The sequence below is a fragment of the Vipera berus genome (assembly GCF_964194415.1).
Source record: "Vipera berus genome assembly, chromosome: 2".
NCBI lineage: Eukaryota > Metazoa > Chordata > Lepidosauria > Squamata > Viperidae > Vipera > Vipera berus.
This window is the reverse complement of record NC_138203.1, coordinates 217,205,898-217,229,938: the sequence shown is the minus strand read 5'-3', so window position 1 is coordinate 217,229,938 and position 24,041 is coordinate 217,205,898. Positions and strand designations below refer to the sequence as shown.

Below are 24,041 nucleotides of genomic sequence, written 5' to 3'. Positions count from 1 at the left end.
CAGTGACTATGCTAAAGCCTTTTATTGTGTGGATCACAACAAATTGTGGCAAGTTCATAAAGAGATGGGAGTACCAGACCATCTTATTTGTCTCTTGAGAAACCTATATGCGGGTCAAGAAGCAACAGTGAGAACTGGACACGGAACCACTGATTGGTTCAAAATTGGGAAAGGAGTCCAGCAAGGCTGTATACTGTCGCCCTGCCTATTTAACTTATATGCAGAGCACATCATGAGAAAGGCAGGGCTAGATGAATCAAAAGTTGGAATTAAGATTGCCGGGAGAAATATCAACAACCTAAGATATGCAGATGATACCACTCTAATGGCAGAAAGTGAAGAGGAACTAAAGAGCCTCTTGATGCAGGTGAAGAAGGAGAATGCAAAAGTTGGCTTGAAACTCGACATTAAGAAAACCAAGATCATGGCATCTGGCCCTCTCAATTCCTGGCAAATAGATGGGGAAGAAATGGAGGTAGTGACAGATTTTATTTTCCTGTGCTCCAAGATCACCGCAGATGGGGACTGCAGCCAAGAAATTAAAAGACACTTGCTCCTGGGGAGGAAAGCCATGGCAAATCTAGACAGCATACTAAAAAGCAGAGACATTACCATGCGAACAAAGGTGCGTATAGTCAAGGCCAGGGTTTTCCCAGTTGCAATGTATGGCTGTGAAAGTTGGACCATAAGAAAGACTGAATGCCAAAGAATTGAAGCATTTGAACTCTGGTGCTGGAGAAGACTCCTGCAAGTCCCTTGGACTGCAAGGTATTCAGACCTGTCAGTCCTAGAGGAGATCAACCCTGACTGCTTTTTAGAAGGCCAGATCCTGAAGTTGAAATTCAAATACTTTGGCCACCTAATGAGAAGGAAGGACTCACTGGAAAAGAGCCTAATGCTGGGAAAGATTGAGGGCAATAGAAGAAGGGGACGACAGAGAATGAGGTGGCTGGATGGAGTCACTGAAGCAGTAGGCGTGTGCTTAAATGGACTCCAGAAGATGGTAGAGGTCAGGAAGGCATGGAGGAACGTCGTCCATGGGCTCGCGATGGGTCGGACACAACTTCGCAACTAACAACAACATAGTTCCATTATGTTCGGATTGGACCCTTGGCCAAAAGATTGTTCTCAGTCATTCATGCTACATTCACCTCCCATTTGAACTGTTGCTATGCACAGTACATGGGACCCAGAATATATTTTTCTATACCTCTACTTCACAATTGCACTGGAAACTAGTGGACTACTAGTTGTAATACAAAGTGCTGATTGTTCATGGATCAGGAACTAGATATTTTCAATCTTGTCTACTAGTCCTATAAGATAAGGCATGATCCAAGTCCCATCTACAAAACAATACCATTTTGTGAAACTCGAGAGATATGCTTCTCTGTTATTGCTCCTGACCTCTAGAATAGCATTCTTCCTGCAATCCATTTGGCCCCAACTTTGCTGAATTTCAGGAAAGCAATAGAAAGTTGCCTTTCCCTGGATCAGGGCAATCCATGAATTGCTTGAATGGTGGCTGTTTGAATTTTGTATATTTCCCAGTGCACTATTATTGCTATATTTGGTCTTGTTTATTTAAAGATGTTTAAACCCATTGTTTGCTGCCTTGCATCATTTTGATTAAGGAAACCCTATAAATTGAGAAGAATGTATATGAAATATTATGAAATATTCAAGTTTTGCTGTAAACTTGAGAAAAGGAAATAATTTGCAGTTTTTTAAATAGTTACTGTAAGAAAACAGTTGAATGTGGACGTGCAGCACTTCAGATAGGAAGATTAGCAGGTGCTTTATATAAACACCTTTGTATAAAGATGTGTCTGTTTTACAGACATACTGCTAAGTGTAGTGTGTGTGCTCACATCCAGTCTGAAACTTTTTTTGGGGGGGGGCACTTTGGATCTGAAGCATTATACACCCCCACTGTTAAATTTTATACTGCAATCCAGTGGGTTGTTGTTGTTTTTACAAACTCACCTTTTCATGGTGAGGTATCCAATGCTAGAGAGCTATTCTAGAACAAAATTTTTAAAAAGCTAATATACAGTAGGTAAAATACATAAATATGTTTGAAACACTTTTCAGAAGGCTGTTGGAAAAAGTGAGTTTTACCTAGTTTTCCAATTATAGAGAATGGGGACGAAGCATGGCACAGTTTGGAGTGAATCAAGATAATGGTTCCTCTTATATGTCCCGAAATATTCAGATTGGATTGATGAAAACAGGGTACAGTGCTCTGACATAAGAACAACCATTTTTCTCTCAGAAGTACTAGAATGTGCCAATCCAAACATGGTGAGGTTTGGTCTGTGCAGATTGCCTTAATAAATTGGCAGGGGTACAAAGTGGCTTGTAGTATTCCAAATATATAGGGAACGAGGGTATAGTAGCCTATCCTCCCCACATACATATATACATATGGACCTATCACACACTCGATGGCTAAACTATTGACAGTTTAAAGGGCTATAAAAACAATGTCTCTCTAATGTTAACTTACTCTTTGACAACATTAACAGCGGCTAACAAAAGCATAGTGCAAAATATACTTTCTGTCCCGGATTCAATATGTCTTCCTTTTGACAAATAAATATACCTGGGACTCAGATTTTTAAAACAGTTCTTGATAGGCATGTATATACACGAATGATATTCCTGGCATATTTTGTGTGAACATAGCACGGTTTATAGGCAAGCATGAAATGAGGATGATACTTTAAAGTTGATGGAAAGTAAAAACTTGGCTCTTTCAGCAAATCCTAGGATCAGATGAGATGATCTTTCCCTGATAGTATATCATCTTCTTGTTGTTATTACTGCAGTTGAGATGGCTCCTTTCCCTGGTATACTGAATGTATTACTATTTATTTAATTTTTCTTTTCTCTCATTTTGCTTTTTTTGTAATTTAATATGTAAGTCATCATTTATTGACTGAGCTGGCATTGTTATGTTGTTAGCTGCGAAGTCGTGTCTGACCCATCGTGACCCCATGGACAACGTTCCTCCAGGCCTTGCTGTCCTCTACCACCTTCTGGAGTCCATTCAAGCTCACGCCTACTGCTTCTGTGACTCCATCCAGCCACCTCATTCTCTTGTTGTCCCATTCTTCTATTGCCCTCAGTCTTTCCCAGCATTAGGCTCTTCTCCAGTGAGTCCTTCCTTCTCATTAGGTGGCCAAAGTATTTGAGTTTTAGCTTCAGGATCTGGCCTTCTAAAGAGCAGTCAGGGTTGATCTCCTCTAGGACTGACAGGTTTGAATACCTTGCAGTCCAAGGGACTCGCAGGAGTCTTCTCCAGCACCACAGTTCAAAGGCCTCAATTCTTTGGCAATTGGCATACAAGTTGATAAATAAGCAAACTTTTAAAGGGATCATATTTTTGTATAAAATATATTACATATTTTTTTTCAATCTGTGTAATATATTACAGATGTGAAAGTAAGGATTAGTATCCTGATGGTTTTGAAAAATCATGAATAAAAATTAAGTGTATCATATTGCTAGTAATTCAGTTCAGAGTTTTTTCAGTTTATTTTATGCCAATTATTAAAATATGTTTTGGCTTTTTTATTTATAAAGTTGGTGTGCAGTTGTCATCAGAATTAATTACTAAAAAGATTAAGCCATCCATCTTATGTATGCTGAATGAACTAGGTAACTGAAATGTCAGAAATAGTTGGAAGCATGTCTAAGCTGTGTTTATCCTTCTGTAACGATTTGTTTAAGCAGCTGGTTCCGATAGATGTCCTATTCAATGCAGAAAAGCTTTACAGATAAGGCTTGTGTCCTTGTATTCCCAGGCTGTATGTCAAGGCAATAGACAATATTAGTACTGAAGGATTATTTTTTTACAAAATGAATAGTTGTGCTAGTAAACTTATTAATTAAATTTGGGTGAAGGGTTTGTGAGCTGTAGTACCAGTCTCTTTAAATTTTGAAAAGCATTTTTCTGAATAGGATAGTTTGAGCAAATGTTGTAAGAAAGTTCATCTTCATGCAATATGAGATGAATAACATATTTTTAAAGGTTACAATTGGTGCCAGCTGTTAACATGTTAACAACATGTTCTTCAAAGCACCTGAGGGCAAGACAGGAAGTACGGTAACAGATGGAAAATTATCAAAGGGAGACAAACCATTTGTATAGAATGATATACAGTCTCCTGATTGAGCAGAGGGTTGGACTAGAAGACCTCCAACTCTGTTATTCTGTATTCTATTCTATATTCCATCTATTTTCTCTTTTTTATTATTAAAAGGTGACAGTTGTTCCAAAGACCTCTTCAGTGTTCAGTTAATGAAATTTCCTCCAAATTGGTGTCAGTTTAATGCTGTCTGTTTCATCCAGCTGTTAATCTGCATCAGTAAAATCCAACCTCATTTGAACAAGCAATAAACAAAGCTTTAATTGTACTTGGTGTAAGTGTATCCATGTGCCATTGCAAATTGGGGGTTTTTTTGAACTTCATTAAAATAATAGCTTTTGAGATTCTGTTATACTTCAGTGTGTACTGCATGGGTCAGTTTTAATGGGTTTTAATATTCGTTAAAATAGGTTAATATATTTTGCTTGGCGGAATATTTGCCTGATTGCCCTGTTAAATTAAAATGTGAAAAAAAAATTCTTCGGTGTATCTTCTGAAATTGCTTAACAATTGAAAAATGAAATTGAAAAATACTTAATAAGATGGTAATTTTTCTGATATTAATTCCTGTAGTTCTAAAGTAGTGATTGTCAAAACTGTGATCCATGGAACTCTGGTGGTCCATGGAGGCTCCTTGCACTTTTCCTGCATCGGTCAGCTGATTTGCGATAATACGTTAGTAGCTGAAAACTGATTAATTGACAATTATAAGTGATGAGACAAGTAACAACATGAATTATAACATTTAGAATATGAGCAACAGTGAACAGATCTCACACGTTTTGCTCAGACAGAGCCTGCCTGGCCTTCGCATACATTACCTATACATACATTTTTTTAAAAATGTGATGATGTTTTGGACTTTGTTCTTTAATCTGATTTGATTCTTTTTGTGATGTGTTTCAGAGTGAAAGCTCAGCTATCCATGAAAAGTAAGTTGAAAAATGAGTGGTCTGAGAGAATAAAATGTAAGTCCTAGGTTTTTTTTACACATCTGTATAAAATTATTTCTGCCTCCAAATCTGGGAATGAAATTTCTTCTGCCCTTCCATGATTAAGAGTAAATGAAATGTGGACTATTTGGTGCTGGGTAGTTTACTTCCAGACATTTGGTTATCTATCTTGCAACATCTTCAGTGCTAGAATGAAGTTGGGTTTGCCCTCTTTATATTGATACAGGTAGTCCTTGACTTCCAACAGTTTTGTTTAGTGATTATTCAGAGTTACAACGGCACTGAAAATGACCATTTTTCACACTTATCGCCATTGCAGCTTTCCCATAGTCACGTGATCAACATTCAGATGCTTGGCAACTGACTCATATGACCATTGCTGTCTCCCGGGGTCATGTGATCAACTTTTCTGACCTTCTAACAAGCAAAGTCAATGGGGAAGCCAGATTGACTTAACAACCCTGTTATTAACTTAACAACTGCAATGATTCACTTAACAAATGTGACAAGAAAGGTTGTAAAATGGGGCAAAACTCAATAAATGTCTCACTTAGCAACAGAAATTCTGGGCTCAATTGCGGTCCTAAGTCGAAGTTTACCTGTAGTTCCTTGATTAAGCTGTTGTTTACTGCTTGATAGTTCATGTGGTATTAATCCCTGCTCATCTTAGTGTTGATTTTTAGTATAGAGGTGTTCTGGTCTTTTTGTTTGCTTTTTAGTTTTTTTATTGTCTTTTGAATGGTGTGTTGCATGTTATCATTAATGGTTGTTGCATGTTATCATTAATTTGGTCTTTATATTTAAAGTTCCCCTTCATGGATTACTGCCTTGTTGTGGCGAATGGGCTTGCGTAATTCAATGAAGCTATGAGCTATGCCGTGCAGGGCCACCCAAGACGGAAAGGTCATAGCAGAGAGTTCTGTCAAAACGTGATCCACTGGAGAAGGAAATGGCAACCCACTCCAGTATCTTTGCCATGAAAACCCTATGGACAGTACCAAAAGGCAAAACGATATGACGCTGGAAGATGAGCCCCTCAGGTCGGAAGGCGTCCAATATGCTACTGGGGAAGAGCAGAGGGCTAGTACTAGTAGCGCCAGAAAGAATGAAGCGACTGGGCCAAAGCCGAAAGGACGCTCAGCTGTGGATTTGTCTGGTGGTGAAAGGAAAGTCCGATGCTGTAAAGATTTTTTTCTCCATAGGAACATGGAATGTAAGATCCATGAATCAAGGAAAGCTGGACGTGGTCAAACAAGAGATGACAAGACTGAACATCGACATCTTAGGTATCAGCGAACTAAAATGGACAGGAATGGGTGAATTTAATTCAGATGACCATCAGGTATACTACTGCGGGCAAGAATCCCTCAGAAGAAATGGAGTAGCCTTCATAGTCAATAAAAGAGTAGGAAAAGCAATACTGGGATACAATCCTCAAAATGACAGAATGACAGAAGAGATAAGAATGCCTTCTTAAATGAACAGTGCAAAGAAATAGAAGAAAACAATAGAATAGGGAGGACCAGAGATCTTTTCAAGAAAATTGAAGAGATGAAGGGAATGTTTCATGCAAAAATGGGCATGATAAAGGACAAAAATGGCAGGGACCTAACACAGGCAGAAGAGATTAAGAAGAAGTGGCAAAATTACACAGAAGAACTATACAAGAATGAGCTTAACGTCCCTGATAATCACAATGAGGTGGTCACTGACCTCGAGCCAGATATCCTAGAATGTGAAGTGAAGTGGGCCTTAGAAAAGCTAAGCAACAACAAAGCTAGTGGAGGTGACAGTATTCCAGCTGAGCTTTTCAAAATCTTAAAAGATGATACAGTAATTTGCCAGCAAATTTGGAAAACTCAGCAGTGGCCACAGGATTGGAAAAGATCAGTTTACATTCCAATTCCAAAGAAAGGCAGTCCCAAAGAATGTTCAAACTATCGCACCATTGCACTCATTTCTCATGCTAGTAAAGAGAAAATAGATGGAATATAGAATAGAATACAGAATAACAGAGTTAGAGGTCTTCTAGTCCAACCCCCTGTTGATTTTTAGTATAGAGGTGTTCTGGTCATTTCTCATGCTAGTAAAGTTATGCTTAAAATCCTACAAGCTAGACTTCAGCAGTATGTGGATCGAGAACTACCAGAAGTACAGGCAGGATTTCGAAGAGGCAGAGGAACTAGAGATCAAATTGCCAACATACACTGGATCATGGAGAAAGCTAGAGAGTTCCAGAAAAACATCTACTTCTGCTTCATTGACTATGCTAAAGCCTTTGATTGTGTGGATCATAACAAACTGTGGCAAGTCCTTAAAGAGATGGGTGTACCAGACCATCTTATTTGTCTCTTGAGAAACCTATATGCGGGCCAAGAAGCAACAGTGAGAACTGGACACGGAACCACTGATTGGTTCAAAATTGGGAAAGGAGTCCGGCAAGGCTGTATACTGTCGCCTTGCCTATTTAACTTATATGCAGAGCACATCATGAGAAAGGCAGGGCTAGATGAATCAAAAGTTGGAATTAAGATTGCCGGAAGAAATATCAACAACCTAAGATATGCAGATGATACCACTCTAATGGCAGAAAGTGAAGAGGAACTAAAGAGCCTCTTGTTGCGAGTGAAGAAGGAAAGTGCAAAACTTGGGTTGAAACTAAACATTAAGAAAACCAAGATCATGGCATCCAGCCCTCTAAATTCCTGGCAAATAGATGGGGAAGAAATGGAGGTAGTGACAGATTTTATTTTCCTGGGCTCTAAGATCACTGCAGATGGGGACTGTAGCCAAGAAATTAAAAGACGCTTGCTCCTCGGGAGGAAAGCCATGACAAATCTAGACAGCACACTAAAAAGCAGAGACATCACCCTGTCAACAAAAGTGCGTATAGTCAAGGCTATGGTCTTCCCAGTTGCAATGTATGGCAGTGAAAGTTGGATCATAAAAAAGGCTGAGCGCCAAAGAATCGAGGCCTTTGAACTCTGGTGCTGGAGAGGACTCCTGCGAGTCCCTTGGACTGCAAGGCGATCAAACCGGTCAGTCCTAGAGGAGATCAACCCTGATTGCTCTTTAGAAGGCCAGATCCTGAAGCTAAAACTCAAATACTTTGGCCACCTAATGAGAAGGAAGGACTCTGGAGAAGAGCCTAATGCTGGGAAAGATTGAAGGCAATAGAAGAAGGGGACGACAGAGAATGAGGTGGCTGGATGGAGTCACTGAAGCAGTAGGCATGAGCTTAAATGGACTCTAGAAGATGGTAGAGGTCCGGAAGGCCTGGAGGAACGTTGTCCATGGGGTCGCGATGGGTCGGACACAACAACTAACCCTAACAACAACAACAATATTTAAAGTTAATCCCATTTTTCTCTATGGTCCTTGACTTTTATTATTAGAACTTGCAGATCCCTTGCAGTTTTGGCTATGAAATTAGTGTCATCGGTGTAATACAAGTTTTTATTTCTTTTTAAAGCTATACTCATCTTCCAAACCAGCTTCTCTTAATATATTTTAGCACAAAGGTTGAATATTTATTCCTTTGTCAACCTAAAGCCAATCTGTTTCACAGTCTTGTGCCTGTGCTGTGCCTTCTTGAGCTGTATATTGGTTTCATACAAGCACAATGAAAAACTCTGAGATTCCCATTTTTCTAAGTACTATCCATAGCTAGACATGAACAAAGGTTTTTCTATAATCAATGAAGCATGTATTGACTTCTTTGGGGTTTTCTTTGGCTTTCTCAATCACTTAATGTCTAGAACGATAAACGTTGATTTCCAGGCATCCCAAAAATGTAGATTGTGAATTAAAGCCTTTTAGATAGATTGATGTTAAGTCTGTGTTGCTGTTAGGAAACGGTTTTCATACGTAATTCTTTTTTTCAGGAACAAATGGGATATTTAAAACAGGAACAAGAAGAAGCAAAAGAAGAAACTCAAAAATTAGAAAAGAAGGTGAAATCTATGGAGAGGTAAGAGAAGCTTTATCTTATAGACCAGGGCTTTTCAACCTTTTCACAGATTGTACCACTTTTAGGACAGGACAATATTCGAGTACCACCAGTGCTTAGCAAGGTGTCAAAAACTTGATGAATAAAAAAGTGGGGGGGTTACTGATTAGATTCATTTGTTGTTATAGAAATGGCTAGTTTATAATATTATGGAAAAGTAAAAAGTTGAGGTTCCGTGTTAGTGCTTCCTTCTACTGCAACAGAAGAACTCTGTTCTTTTTCCCTTCTCCCCCTCACTTTTTCCTCCTCACTGTGTCCTACTATTTGCTTTTGTATTTTTGTATTTTATTCTATAATCTAATAAACTATTACAAACTGTAGAAAAAAAGAAAAAAAGTACCAGTTTTAATTTCTTTAGTGGCTGTTCCTTTGCTGAATCACTTTCCCTTTGCACTGGCAAATGTATGATGAATTTATCCATGTTTATTAATATGCACCACTACCAGCTAGCTCAGGGGTCTTCAAACATGGCACTTTTAAGACTTGTGGACTTCAACTCCCAGAATTCCTCAGCCCTCTGGGAATTGAATTCCACAGGTCTTAAAGTTGCTAAGTTTGTAGACTCCTGAGCTAGCTGGTCGGCCCTTCTTAGCTTTCCTTGCACAGTGTAATAAGAATGCACCCCCTGCTTTTTTTTCAGCTCACCTCGAGCTTTGAGCTGCTTCTGGAAGTGCCAATCAGCTGGAGCCCTGCAGGCTTCTGCCCAGCCCAGCCAGTCCTGCAGCAGCCTCTCCCTCAGGCTTGGTTCGCTTAGGCTCATTCCCCTCCCCTGCTATGCTTGGCTAGCAATCACAAGTACCACCTGCCAGGTGGCAAAGTACCACAAGTGGTACGCATACCACCGGTTGAAAAGCCCTATTCTAGAAAATATGTAATTCCAACTTCATGTATAAAAGAGATTATTCTCTTTTGAATACTGAATTAGTATCTGAGCAAACATGTTAAAAATAATTACTTGAATTTTCTGTATCCAGAAAATTGCAGTGATTCTAATGAAGGATATATTTTTAACTAAGTTTCCCTTGCTAATGTCACCACTGCCATTCTGAATCATTCCTAGATTTGCTGGACAAACTATCCTAATTTAGTCTTGCAGGGAAATGTAATTCTAAATTAAACTTTTCTTTTCCAGGTTCATGTATGTACAGGTAGTCTTCAGCTTACAACAGTTCATTTAGTGACATTGGAAGTTACGACACTTGAAAAAAGTGACATGACCGTTTTTCGCACTTATGACCATTGCAAGTATGCCCATAGTCACGTGATCAAAATTCAAATGCTTGGCAACTGACTCATATTTATGACGTTTGCAGTGTCCCAGATCCATGTGATCACCTTTTGCAATCTTCCGACAAGCAAATAATAATAATAATAAAAATCATAAAGATAGATAGATAGATAGATAGATAGATAGATAGATAGATAGATAGATAAAAAAAGTTGGAAGGGACCTTGGAAGTCTTCTAGTGCAACCCTCTGCTCAGGCAGGAAACTACCATTTCAAAGTCAATGAGGAAGTCAGATTCACATAACAACCATGTTACTAACTTAACAGCTGTAGTGATTCATTTAACAACTGGCAAGAAAGGTGGTAAAATGGGTCAAAGCTCACTTTAAAAATGTCTCACTTAGCAACATAAATTTTGGGCTGAATTGTGGTTGTAAGTGGAGGACTACCTGTATTCCCAGTCCCTCATCCTATTTTTGTTCACGGATATGACTGGAAATGGTCCAGACTAATAAAATGGACAGAGTTCTAGTACTCCAAGGTTTTAATGGTTTTTCATTTTTCAGGATGCCTATAATAAATACGAGAAATGGCATGTGAATTGTTCCTATTTTTCAATCAAACAGCTGATTATAAACAAGGAACAAAAAACATGCAATTGTTCCTAAACTACTTAGAAAACCTGAGCTCACTGTTGCTTGTTCATTGTATATAACTTCTAATCTAGTAACAGTGCAAATTCCACGCAGCAAGGCCGAAATATACTAGTAGATGTTTGAGGAAAGCTTTGGGGCAGGGTGGAACTTTTACCATTCTGAAATACATTCTCATGTTTGTTATGTTTGTAATATGACTAGCAGAGGCAGAAAACTTCTAACCTACCTATCTCCTCTCCAGAATCGAGACACGGTTACAGGGTCAGCGTTCCCAAGTAGAAGAGATGATCCATGAAATGGGAGCAGGGCAAGCAGGAGTGGAACAGCTTGCAGTCTATTGCATCTAACAGAAAAAGTACGTTCGAAAGTGTACTGGCTTAGGCGTTTTGCATAACACCCTCTAAAGCAGGACTTTTCAACCGGTGGTATGCGTACCACTTGTGGTACTTTGCCACCTGGCAGGTGGTACTTGTGATTGCTAGCCAAGCGTAGCAGGGGAGGGGAATGAGCCTAAGCAAGCCAAGCCTGAGGGAGAGGCAGCTGCAGGACTGGCTGGCTGGGCAGAAGCCTGCAGGGCTCCAGCTGATCGGCACTTCCAGAAGCAGCTCAGAGCTGGAGGTGAACTGGAAAAAAAGGGGGAAGAGAGGAGAGGCTATAAAAGAAAGTGGTTTGGGTGGGGGAAGGGGAAAAAAAGATAACAGGAAAGGTTTAATCCCTTTAAACAAATGTAATTAGTTTTACCCCCTTTAATTGAGTCTGTCGTGGCTTCTTTAAAGTTTTCTTTGAAGGTAAACTGGTTTAATTTAAAGCTAAAGCTTTTCGCAATGGCTGGAGCCTTTCTGTCTGGGGAATTGCAACATTGTGTGAGGCCTGAGGCAACTGAAGGAGAGAAAAAAAACGGAGTTTGTGTTTCTTTATTTTCTTGCTTTGCACTTGATTACTGTGTCTTTATGGGTGCAGGGAAGGGATTGGGGAGGTGCGTTCTTACTACACTGTGGAAGAGCTCAGAAGGGCCAACCAGCTAGCTCAGGAGTCTACAAACCTAGCAACTTTAAGACCTGTGGACTTCAACTCCCAGAATCCCCCCTTTTTTTATTCATCAAGTTTTTGACACCTTGCTAAGCACTGGTGGTACTCAAATATTGTCATGTCTTAAAAGTGGTACAATCTGTGAAAAGGTTGAAAAGCCCTGCTCTAAAGAAGCAGTGAGTAAGAACAATGTTGAGACTCTAGCTACAAACAGGGATTCAAAGAATGTTTTTATTTGTTTAGCAAATGCTGTCCACTCCATTAAGGGCTCCAGGAGGATTACAGAAATACTATAAAATTTATTTTTGTTTCATAATTAAAAAAAATTTTTTAAAAAGCAAGTCATTTTAAAAACTATAAAAAATTAAATTTTGGAGCTTAAAAGATTTGAGTGAATAAACAAATTTTTCAGCCTTTTTCCTGCTAGCAGTTTGTTCTATATCATGAGCCCTGCTGTTATCAAGGTGGCATAAATGGAAGATTTTCAACACAGCAAGCATACTATTGTTGTATCAGTGACACATCATTGCTATGGAAACTGCTTCTAAAGGTTTGCTAGGGTTTTTAGGAGCTGATTGTTTGATGCGAACGGAAGAGATGGATGATTGTAATGATTCTAAGTAATGCGGCATGGCCTCTGAATATCTCCCCTGTGCAAAGCATTTTGTGTAGCTGTGGCACAATACGTACAGTGTACTTGCTGGCCCCTACAGGGTGTGTGAGAGGTCTTTCTATTTATACCATGTTTAATTTGCAACTTCTGCAGGCAACACTAGCAAATGAATAATCACAACTTTTAATAATGAGCCACACCATGAAATATCTGCATTGTAACCAATAGCCTCCGCACTGTTTTATAATACTACTAGAATGATTTCACAAGCTAAACTTTAAAAAAAAAAAAACCTGTTACATATCATTTCAGTGAGGTGTAAATTCAGTAAAATATAAAACATTGGTATAAGTAAAGATTGTTTGCTTTGGGTTTTGATATATGCTTTTCTGCCATTTTAATATCTATTCCAAACCTAACAGTGCTCCCGTGTGAAAGTATGTTTTCTCACCTGCTCAGTGGTGTCAGTGTGTTAACACTGTGCAAATCAGTGCTGGCCTGTTCAACACTGAAACTGCTGGTTTATATGTAACAGGAACTTTTGCAGCCACTTAAATAATGACTTGCAGATTTGTTTACTGGCTTTATTTTGTCAATCCAAGTCCTTGTTTGCAAGCAAACTCCATAGGTTGACTGACTAGTTGTGGCTCTTTCAGGGAGTATGAAAGTCTGAAGGAATCCCAGAAAGCATCAAATCATAAAGTCGAAAAACTGAGAAAGGAGTTGTCTTATGCTGATCATAAGGTAAAGGTTGCATTAATATTGCAGAGCATCTATTTAAAATCCATTCTCTGTGCTGTCACCTAAATACATTTTTCGTTTGGCCAATGGCATAGTCAATTTGGTAACTACTTATTAACTGGAATGTTAAGTTCAACTGAACCCTCCTGATTCAAATTGTCACTGTTTCATCCATCAGTTTGTCTGTGTAACCATGCAGCGCAATACTGGCAAATTATTCATCAATTTCTGCACACACACAAAAGAGAAACGTCTAGTGAAGTGTGATTTATACCAATCGATTCTTTTTAAAAATCTTATGTCACCAGTGAGCACACCAATTTCAGAGGTCAGCCAGAAGAGGTCAGCAACTATTTGTTAGTAGTGATTTCATATAGCTGTTCCTTTCCTACCCTCTTTAATTAAGCACTGACTGCCCTGAAATATTCGCAATAACATTGCTGTCTCAATGAAATGAATGGAGGCACATGTCCTAATTAGGATGTGCCTTAATGCCCTATTCTGAGAATGTTCAAAATTGATACAAGGAATGTGAGCCTCATTGAAATCTACTTTTCTGATACATAGTTTTTGATCTATAGCTCCAGAAAACTGTTCAAGAGTTGAAGAAAACAAGTGAAAAATTGAAAAATACAAAGATAGTTCTGAGAAGTGCAGATAAGGAGATTATGGTAAAACATTTCCTTTTGACCTTTATTCAATGTATTATTGTGTCCCTATTCATAACTTAACATTCTTTTCAAATATTTTCCCATTGAAGTGAAAGTATGCAGATTTCTCTTCCTAAAAATCAACACAGAATCAATACAAAACAGAAAATGTATCTTTCTTTTTTTAAAAAAAAATCTTTTTTTTCCAGAGTTTGAAAAATAAGATAGGAGTCCTACAAGATACCATAAAAGTGCCATCATTAACCAGTGAAGCAATTAGCGGTCTGTCTCTGAAAGGTTAGCAAAGGAAGAACATTAACATTTGAAACAATGAAGATATTATGCCTAAACTGTATAATAAATGCAGACATTTAATAAGAGTTCTATTCATTTATTAAATTTTGTGCACCAAATGCAACATGTTCCAGGAAAACTGTAGAGACAGAAACACAAACCCTCAACAACTTTTTCCCAAAATAATGTCTAGTCCAGCTTCACTGGTACTTCAGTTGAAAATGTGGTACATGTGGTCCTTGATATACGACCACAATTGAGCCCAAAATTTATGTTGCTAAGCGAGACACTTAACTAAATTTTGCTCCATTTTACAAACTTTCTTGCCACAGTTTGTTAAGTGAATCACTGCAGTTGTTAAGTTAGTAACATGATTGTTAAGCAAATCTGGCATCCTGTCATAAATATGAGTCAGGTGCCAAATGTCCGAATTTTGATTACGTGACCATGAGGATGCTGCATTGGCCATTAGTCATAAGTCACTTTCTGATGTTGTAACTTTGAATGGTCACTAAATGAACTGTTCCAAGTCGAGGACTACCTGTAGTTGAATCTTGGTAACTTACTTCTTTCTTCCAATTAGTAAGTCAAGTTTTCTTTCAGTTGCCATTTTCCCTGTAAATGTATGATTTCTATCAGTAGGTAATCCCAAAGGTGCTTTTTCAAAAGGCAGCTGGACTTTGTTTTTTCCTTGAAGATGTTTCACTTTCTCATCCAAGAAGCTTCTTCAGATTAAATGGTGGAGGATGGAAGGATTTGTATTCTTTTTATCTGGTCATTAGCACTCTGAGAGTCCTTGAGGTCACTTGAAGGTTTATCTTGCCCTCAGGGTCACGTGAATAGTGCAAATTGGTGTTAAACCTTCTTAGAACTGTTGAACGGACTGTGTTATAAGCAGGAGATAGGTGATATTGTATCCCTCCTCTGTTGAGAGAGGGCTGTTCAATTTTAAGGTAGAAGGTTCAAACCAGCGATTCTCTCTGTCCAGAATGTAGACTGCGAGGAATATAAATCCTTCATCAGTCAGAACTGAAGAAGCTTCTTGGATGAGAAGCAAAACGTCTTCAAGGAAAGTCCAGTTGCCTTTTGAAAAAAAGCACTTTTTGGAGAACCACGATCTTGGGTGACTGCAAATCTCCATAGACATACCTATAGGTAAGTATTACACCTAGAACAAAACTCTTCTTCCTAGTTAGAACTGGGGTTAAATTCTTAGCTTATACCAGCCTGATCATTATAAGAAACCTACTAAGTTAATGAATGTGTCCCTTAGTTGTATTCATGACTTACTGAATAAATAATACTTGGCTGAAATGATATAAGCCAAGCCAGAGCACAAAGTATGCCCACACTCATTGTGACTATTTTGAGGAATGTCCTAAACTCTCTTTCTCCAGTTGGTTGAAGAGAGGCACTTCTGCACTGACCTTGTTATTAAATAACTTGCTTTCATATTTTAAATCTCCTGAACATTATAAAAATAATCCAGTTGTGATAAAAATAATACAAGGTAAGTATTGGGAAAAGTCATTTCTGATACTTTTTCTTCAGAAGCTTTCTATGTTCTAGTTTGCTTTGCTATTAATAATGCTTAATGTTTCAGAGCAGTTAGCTCAAAAGAAGTTGTGTTCCTTATAGTCTATGTGTGTTAATGAATAACCAGTTTATCTCCCTTTTTGATCATCCACATCTATAATTGTGGTGAATAAGAGTTTGGCTATATCCTCCGTTCACCATATAGTCTCTTTTCCTTCAGCTATTGCATAGTACAGAAGGCAAATTGTAATCTAAAGGTGATTACAATAAATGAGTCATGACTACAATAAAATAATCAGGATATGGTATAGATTCATAAGTAAATAACCAGAGATATTTTTATTATAACACTATTACTGACACAAGAGCAGGCCTGGTTTTATTTTCAATAAAATGTCATCTTCCATTTCTTGTATAATGTCATTTGTACTGAATCATCCATCTTCAGGAAATATTAAAATACCATTGTTGGACTCAGCCATATTGGACCATTTTCTTTTTTGTCTCCAACTTTCCCTTTCTAAGGAGGATTGTTGACAAAGTAGTTGTGCTGAAGAGAGAACCTTGAAGAAGTGGATTATCTGGACCCTTCTGGTCAGGCTTCAGAACTGGATAGGGGGCCACGACAGCAATGCTCTTGCTTGTGGATGACCTAGAAAAGGAAGTGGTGTGTCCTCCGTAGTATTCCTTAATATACCAGCAGCTTTCAATATCAGTATCCTTTTGGACCAGCTCAGGATGCTAGGAGTAAAGAGCACGTGAAGCTGCTGGCTGAGGTCATTTGCTGGCCCAAAGTAAAGTATTATCAATATGCTGATGATATTATTATCCACCCTAGGCTAACCAAGTGATATGTCTGAGGTGATTTTTCAATGTCTAGAGGCTGTAGGAGTATTGGATGGAGAAGAACAGGCTTCAACTCAACTCTGGCAAGATTCAGTGGCTTGGTGTTTTCCGTGTTCGAGGCCCTAATGTCAGTTCTGTATTTTATTTTTAAAGGAAGGAAAATCTTACATCCAGAAAATGACCATAATGCTCATTAAAGATCTAGGGAAGGAGAAACAGAATTATTGATAGTACAAATAGAGGGAAGCTGTATGAAGGAATACTGCGTTAATAGAAATGAGGAAATAGAAGATCCAACAAAGGGGAAACAGGTGAAAAAAATTATTTCTGTTCTGTGATTGTTATATATTAAATACATAAAATTAAGTATATAGTAGCATGTAAACAACATCCTAGAAATTGTAGAGAATATTCATAGTTGGGATTGTAGATTTAGGCAGAACATCCTATCTCTGAAATAAAACATCCTATTCTGTGAAGAACATCCTGTTTCTGTGTTTCACTAACGAATTGTACAAAGTAGCTTTTTATAGCTATTCAAACCCAATTCTATGCATAAATCCTGAATCTTATTTAAAATCGTATTTCCTAAAAAAATTATAGTTGTGCTAATACCCTGTTTAAATGCTGGATCCTATCATGTCCAGCAGTAAATGAGGCAACTTTCCAGTTTGCAGAACTGAGTCCAAGTGAAAATCTAAAATTTTAAATAACTAAAGATGCCCCCCACACCTAGCTACCCATGCATTATAATCTTCAAATGAGATCTGAGGATTTTTCCACTTCTGCTACCAAAGGACTCTTTCTATACTGATACCCTGTTGAGAATTTCTAGAACTACAGAACTACAGACAGCTTTTTTCTGCTCATGCATATTAAAAGATTTTATATTTTAGTTTTCATTTCTCAGTTCTATTATTTATGGAAAGGTAGTTGAATTGGCTATAATGTAATTTATGTCCATGCAGGGTACTGATTCTGTTTGGATCAAAAGCAGTTTAGATATTTATCTAAATATAAATAAATAAAATATATCTCCAGTGATAAGAGGTGGTACCATAACCCTATTCCACCTCTTCCTTTTTCTTTAAAGTTAGCAACTGACTATCACAGGCAGCTATTATTCAACTTGTAGCTCCTCTGAATGTAATCATTCTGTGTATTCACAATGGCAAGTAATCCTACCTACTTTTCAAAAACTGATGGGAACAGGACCAAGTTTGCCAGCAGGAAGGTGAAGATGCTAGTAAAAGAAGGATCGAGTTTAGAGGAAACCTGGAAGACATAGCTGGGTTTGTTGTTGCCAACCCTCCCGTTCTGAGCCCCCTCCCCTTCCTGCTTATGTGATTCCAAAAGCCCCACTGCATCCTTTCCCTACCATATGCTAAGTATAGCATAAGCCGTTCTGTTTAGCCTTTGACTTAAAGCAGGTTGTTTAGCGCCCATTCAATTTTTGAGAAACTCCCAAGGTACTTATGACCTGGTTCCAAAATTCCAATGGCTGCTGCCCCCTGGTCACATGACTACATTTTGGGCACTCAACAACTAGGCTGCACTGATGGCCATTTACAGTTCACAGTCACGTGGCCATGATTTATGACGATTTTGCCAAAAATAGGCATTTGTTTTTGTTTCAGCAAAAACACCCCACAATGAGCTTGTTTAACAAGTATCACCAAAAAAAAGTAAAATTGGGTTGGTCACATGTTGACCTGCTTTACAACCATAATTTGCAGACTCCATTGTGGTAAGTCTTATTACATGTGCTCCCTCACAAAATGTATTCAAATATATTTTGAGTTCATACAACTAATTTCCCATCATATTATTGCTATTTGCCATTTGTAAGAAGATTTTCATCAGTTGCAAACTTCAAATTCAAATACTGGAGCATAGATATGCTGAATTTTATCTGAAGCTAATACCAAGTAACCTATAGTATCTAAATTAGCAGAACTTTGCTCTAAGTTATAATATTCCCGTGCTTTAGTCAAGAGTGATTATGTTTTGAGAAAGTAAAAAGAACCACTTGTTGGTAGCTTGTAGTTTTAGTTTGTTTTGAAGTGTTCCCAAAGACATTTGGGGGGGAGGAAAAGGCAGATTCTATAACCCTGTGGTGGCAAACCTATGGCACACATGCTGCAGGTGGCACGCAGAGCCCTCTCTGTGGGCACGTGTGCCGTTGCCCCAGTCCTAGGCCTTCAGCTGGGTTTTATAAAACATTTTCGCTTTAGGCTTCTGCCACTGTGTGCAAAAAAAATAAAAGGTTCAATCAATCAATTTCAACTTTTTGCTGGGAAAGGAAAGATCTCGTAAAGTTGGAACTGATTGGTTGAATTTTTTAGTCCCACCCAGTTTGCCATTACCACTGCAGCCACACCCACCCAATGGGTCACGCCCACCCGGCACCCGACGATACATAAGTGGGTTTTGGGTTGCAGTTTGGGCACTCGGTCTCTAAAAGGTTTGCCATCACTGCTATAATCTGCCTATGAAATAATGTCAGGTAAAAGCAGTGAGGAAAGTAGTAGAAGAGTGGTGTGGATGATTAGTGGAAGAAGAAAGCTCAAAAACAATAGCTAATTCATGCAGCAGTGGAGATCTTTATGCTAAAGCAGGGGCGTCAAACTGCCGGCCTAAGGGCCAGATGCATCATGCCAAAACCATACCCACCCCATTGCCGGCAATGGGGAAAAAAAGTTGCAATATGTTGCAACACTTCACATGTTGTTGCTAGTTTGACACCCCTGTGCTAAAGGATGTATGTGCAGAGCAGAAAAGGATTTAAAAAGTCTTTTCTTGCTTACACTTATATTTTAGCTTCACGTTTGCCCTATAAAAAAGTTTATATATGTGTTTTAAACTTAGTACGACTAGCAGGGAGAAAATGTTTAATAGCATTGCATTTTCTCATGATCTCATGTCTGCTGACTCCTTAAAAGGTTGGAAAATCCCATTCTCCACCATTTTACTGTAATCATATTGCCTCTTGTCATTTTTTTTCTTTTAAGTCCAAAATCCCTTAAGCTTTCCTTATAGGAAGGTGCTTTGTGTTTGCAATCATGACTCCCCTTCATTTCGCATTCTTTAATGATACATAGCCATACATAAACATAATTATACCATGCATTTTTATTAAAACTTTATAACAGTATTTCTTCTCTTCATCCTCATTTGTACATAAAACATCTGCTTTTCATGTCCCCTTTTTTGTGATTTCATCTTTCCCTTGTTTTGTATATACAATGAAAGCAATGTAAGAATGTGTTTATAATCATTTTAGAATTGTTTCCTAATACTATATAATACTTTTATGCATCCATAAAATGAGTTAACATTATTATAGAATTGGAACAGGATTGAGTCTCAAGTATAAATTATTATAGTATTTACTATTTAGCCTTAACCAAGACCAGAAAATGGACAAACATCCCTGGAGAAAAGGGCAAATCACTTCCCAATTTGTGCCAACAAACTATGGACACATTCAAAAAGTCATCCGAGTCGATGTTTTTATTCTTTGTTTTACGTCTCAGATTATCCAGTGTCCTTAATTTGTGAATAGTCAACCAAGTAGTGATAGCCTCAACGGCTCTAGCAAAAAAAACCTTAATTAAAGTGTAATTATGAAGTAGCTAGCATCTTTTTATCTCATCTGTTTCAGGAGTTGGCATTCTCAAAGGGATACACTGCCTTGATCCACCACATAAAATATGGCCTTTTAAATGAAGTGTTAGTGCCCTCCAGTGGCCTATCTTGGAAACAATTATTAATTACATCAAAGTGTAACAAATGTTTTGATGTGGCAAGTTCTTGGCAACACAGTATCACAAGAAGGAAGTGCTGATGAAAGAAATAATATTGCACCGTAAATACAGTTTATTTTTTATTACTTAAGTTTTTTCACCTCAGTTCCTGGACCCTTTATGACACATGCATGTGATTTTCTCTAACCTACAGCCCTGGCACTCCTTTAAAGTCTCCCCTCTGAGTACTTATCAGGCCCAATCCTCTTAATGTTCAAACACAAATGAGGTCATCTTGGTGCTGCCATTCAAGTTTTTAGTTCCTCCCTGCATATTGCATACTGACTCTTAACCACTGTTAAGGAACACAAAATGAGTACAGGTAGTCCTCAACTTACAACCACAACTGAGCCCAAAATTTATGTTGCTAAGCAAGAGTTAAGTGAGTTGCACCCCATTTTACAACCCTTTTTACTAGAGTTATTAAGTGAATCATTACCATTATTAAGACAACCATGCAATTGTTAAATGAATCTGGCTTCCCCATTGATTTTGCTTGTTGGAACTCAGCTGGGAAGGCTATAAATGGTGATTACATGAGCCCAGGATACTGTAATTATCATAAATACATGCCGGTTGCCAAGAGCCCCCAAATTTTGATCAGATAACCATGAGGATGCAACGGTTGTAAGTGTGAAAACTACACCCATAAGTCACTTTTTTCATTGATGTTGTAACTTCAGTCACTAAACAAATGGTTGTAAGTGGAGGACTATCTGTACCAGTTTCAAAACTGCTTAAAAATAAGATTCTGTCATAATTACAGTATATTAATAATGATAACATTATAAACTATAGAAACACTGACTTATCTTATTTATCTTTGGCATAAGTATATGAAGAGTACCCCTGTTCACAGTATAAAAAATGTAGTGCCTGACTCAAGTAGACCTATAAAATAGAAAGTTTGCTGCATCTGTGTAAATTTGTGGTGTGACTGTTATTATGATGGTTGTTTTAATTTTGGCTGTTTGTGTTGCTGTTTTAATTCTACCAGAATGGGTAGCTGTAACAAATTTAAATAATATGTATATTCCTATTAGTGACATATAGGGATGCTTATTAAGTTTTAACTAAAAGACTGGGATAACCTATGAAGATGGTTCAGGATGATGATGATGATGATGATCTCAGAGAGCAAGTAGTTTTTTTAATAGATATATCATTATATATTGAAAAACCTGTACCTATTACCAAGTTTTTTCTGGGACTAAATTCAAAATGGAGTGTAAAACTTCATATAGTTTAGGCTAAAGTTGTTTACAGGATTTGCCAATTATTAGGATCTTCAATAGATCCTATCATGGATATGTTTAATCATAATTTCTAGTTGCTCTAATATTGTTACTTTTACATTAATAGATCCCAATTTGAAAGTAAAATGTACTGTAAAAAAGGTAAATACTTAAGAAAATGGTGGGTTCCCACATAGCTGAATGTAGTCAGAGGCTGAATAGTTTTCTAATGTATACTTTGTTTCTTGCAGTAAACAATGATAAAATCTGATAAATGTTCCTTTCCAATTCAGTGATTTGTGAAGCTTACATACCCTAAAATAAATCATTCTCAGCTATGTAATTCCTGTGTACTATACTGAACAACTATATCATCCAACCTGGCAAAAGAGAAAACTTACAATATAGGTAACAGACAGTGCTTATGTTAAAAGCAAATTAAGAGTTATTAAAAGAGATACTAAGAACATTAGGATTAACAGTCAATAAATAAACCTGTGAAACCTTTTGCCTATAACGGTAGTGTCCATTGGGAAAAGCCAAAGAAGTGAAAACAGTTGCAGCAACATGATGAAAACCCTACTGCTACATACATTTATCCATACTGCAACATAGGTACATAGAACAGAACTGCCACCAGGCTATCACAACTTCGGTCATGAATCTATTTAACACACCCCTCTTAAGTGCTGCTGTCCTCTAAAATCCTCAACATGTTAAACGCCAATCTTATTCCCTTGAGCTTGTTTTAAAAGATAGCCTGGAAAAAGCCTAAAAGTCCTAGACAGAGTTAGGGTCACTGTTAAATAATTAGGTCATGCCTAATTTTCTATAATTATTTTTTTTAATATCTGCTACTTCTGAGCCTTTGAAAATTGTTGTAAGCCATCTGAACATTGTCATGGAAGAATATAAATATAATAATTTAGTACTTATAATATTGTTTCACTAATTCATTTGGTAGAAACCAAATTCCTCTGCATTTAAAGTTAGTTCCATATAATCTATTGTTTTGACATATCAGTCATGCTCATACCACAAAATTAACATGCATCTGAATAAAATACCTAATCTATTAGTTCTTTATGTACACTCTCATTGCCATGCTTCAATTATCATACACAATTCTTAACCAATATGATTGCAATAGAACTACAATGTGCTAGATTTAATTTAATTTTAATTTTATATTGTATTGTTTTTAAATTTTGCCTTGTAAACCGCCCTGAGTCCTTTGGGAGTAGGGCGGTATATAAACCAAATAAATAAATAAATAAATAGACAAAGTTATATACTCATCCATGCTATTAACATTCTCATGAAGTACATTTATAAAAGAAACTAACTTGTAGAAAATTTCTTGTACTTAGATTTGCATCTCTTCTTTCCTCCAGAAGTGTAAAGAAATATACATGGCTCTCCAATTTTTCCCAAACCATGTGAGATAGACCACACTGAAATCTACTGATTCAAAGAATAAAGTTATTCTGCAAGGACAATGGGTGGTTTGGACAAATACTTCCAAGGAATTTTCTGGATCTGAATCTTACCAGCTCTAAGCCAGTATCTTCACTACTAGATTAGAGTGGCTATGTAAAGAACAGGGATCTCTCTATGCCTTTGGAAGTCCTTTATCGTTATAATGTTTCCATCAGGTTTTGCATCATTATATAATAACTTGTACTTTGTTTTGCATATCTGGTTATTTGAACATTTAAGCCAATATTAAAACAGATCAATGCACCATAGAGGAATATGTCTTACAATGTACACTGCTTCTGCAATGAGACCCAAAACAGCACAAATTGTGTTAATCAGTTACACTGGAGGTCCCCAAATTCTTCAACTCATCAATTCCCTCCTGAAGTTCGTTTGTTCCTTAATCCATGAACATTATATGAAAATAATTTTAAAAATACTACTTTAATAGCTCTACAAATATTATCAATCCCTCGGATAGTGCCATTGAACTTTGAAGGTTAATATTGGTCACTCTAGGGAACCCCGAATTAGACAAGTATCTTACAAACACGTGAAAACTTTGAAATTTATATTTTGCTGTCACGCATCTATGATGGCGATTTGAGAGAAAGTCGCGTAAAGATATTTAGATACGAAAGCGTCTAAATTGCCCCTTCCACCTGGCTTAGGCAATTGTCAACAGGTGTCTGACCCCGCCTAGCCCTGCCCTGCTTTATTTTTGTCGAACAACTTCCCGCTTGACTCGCTTTTGCCCAAACACTAACTCGTTACGGCTCCGCAAGATAAAAGGGGCAACTTAAACCTGGCCT

At 37.6% G+C, this 24,041-nt stretch overlaps 1 protein-coding gene across 1 annotated transcript in view; it reads left to right on the top strand.

Annotated features, from left to right (window-relative positions):
• TRAIP (TRAF interacting protein) overlaps nt 1-23,488 on the top strand; it is a gene marked incomplete at its 5' end in the record, with an annotated part of 34,463 nt that extends 10,975 nt beyond the window's left edge. Inside the window, 13 exon segments of the mRNA XM_081319047.1 lie at nt 5,061-5,086; nt 6,310-6,393; nt 8,992-9,077; nt 10,249-10,361; nt 11,242-11,344; nt 11,348-11,355; nt 13,299-13,386; nt 13,965-14,054; nt 14,243-14,330; nt 15,316-15,482; nt 16,389-17,020; nt 20,374-20,577; nt 23,145-23,488. Of these exon segments, the coding sequence (XP_081175173.1) occupies nt 5,061-5,086; nt 6,310-6,393; nt 8,992-9,077; nt 10,249-10,361; nt 11,242-11,344; nt 11,348-11,355; nt 13,299-13,386; nt 13,965-14,054; nt 14,243-14,330; nt 15,316-15,338 (709 nt within the window). The 3' untranslated portion in view covers nt 15,339-15,482; nt 16,389-17,020; nt 20,374-20,577; nt 23,145-23,488.
• Between the last annotated feature and the right edge of the window lie 553 nt (nt 23,489-24,041).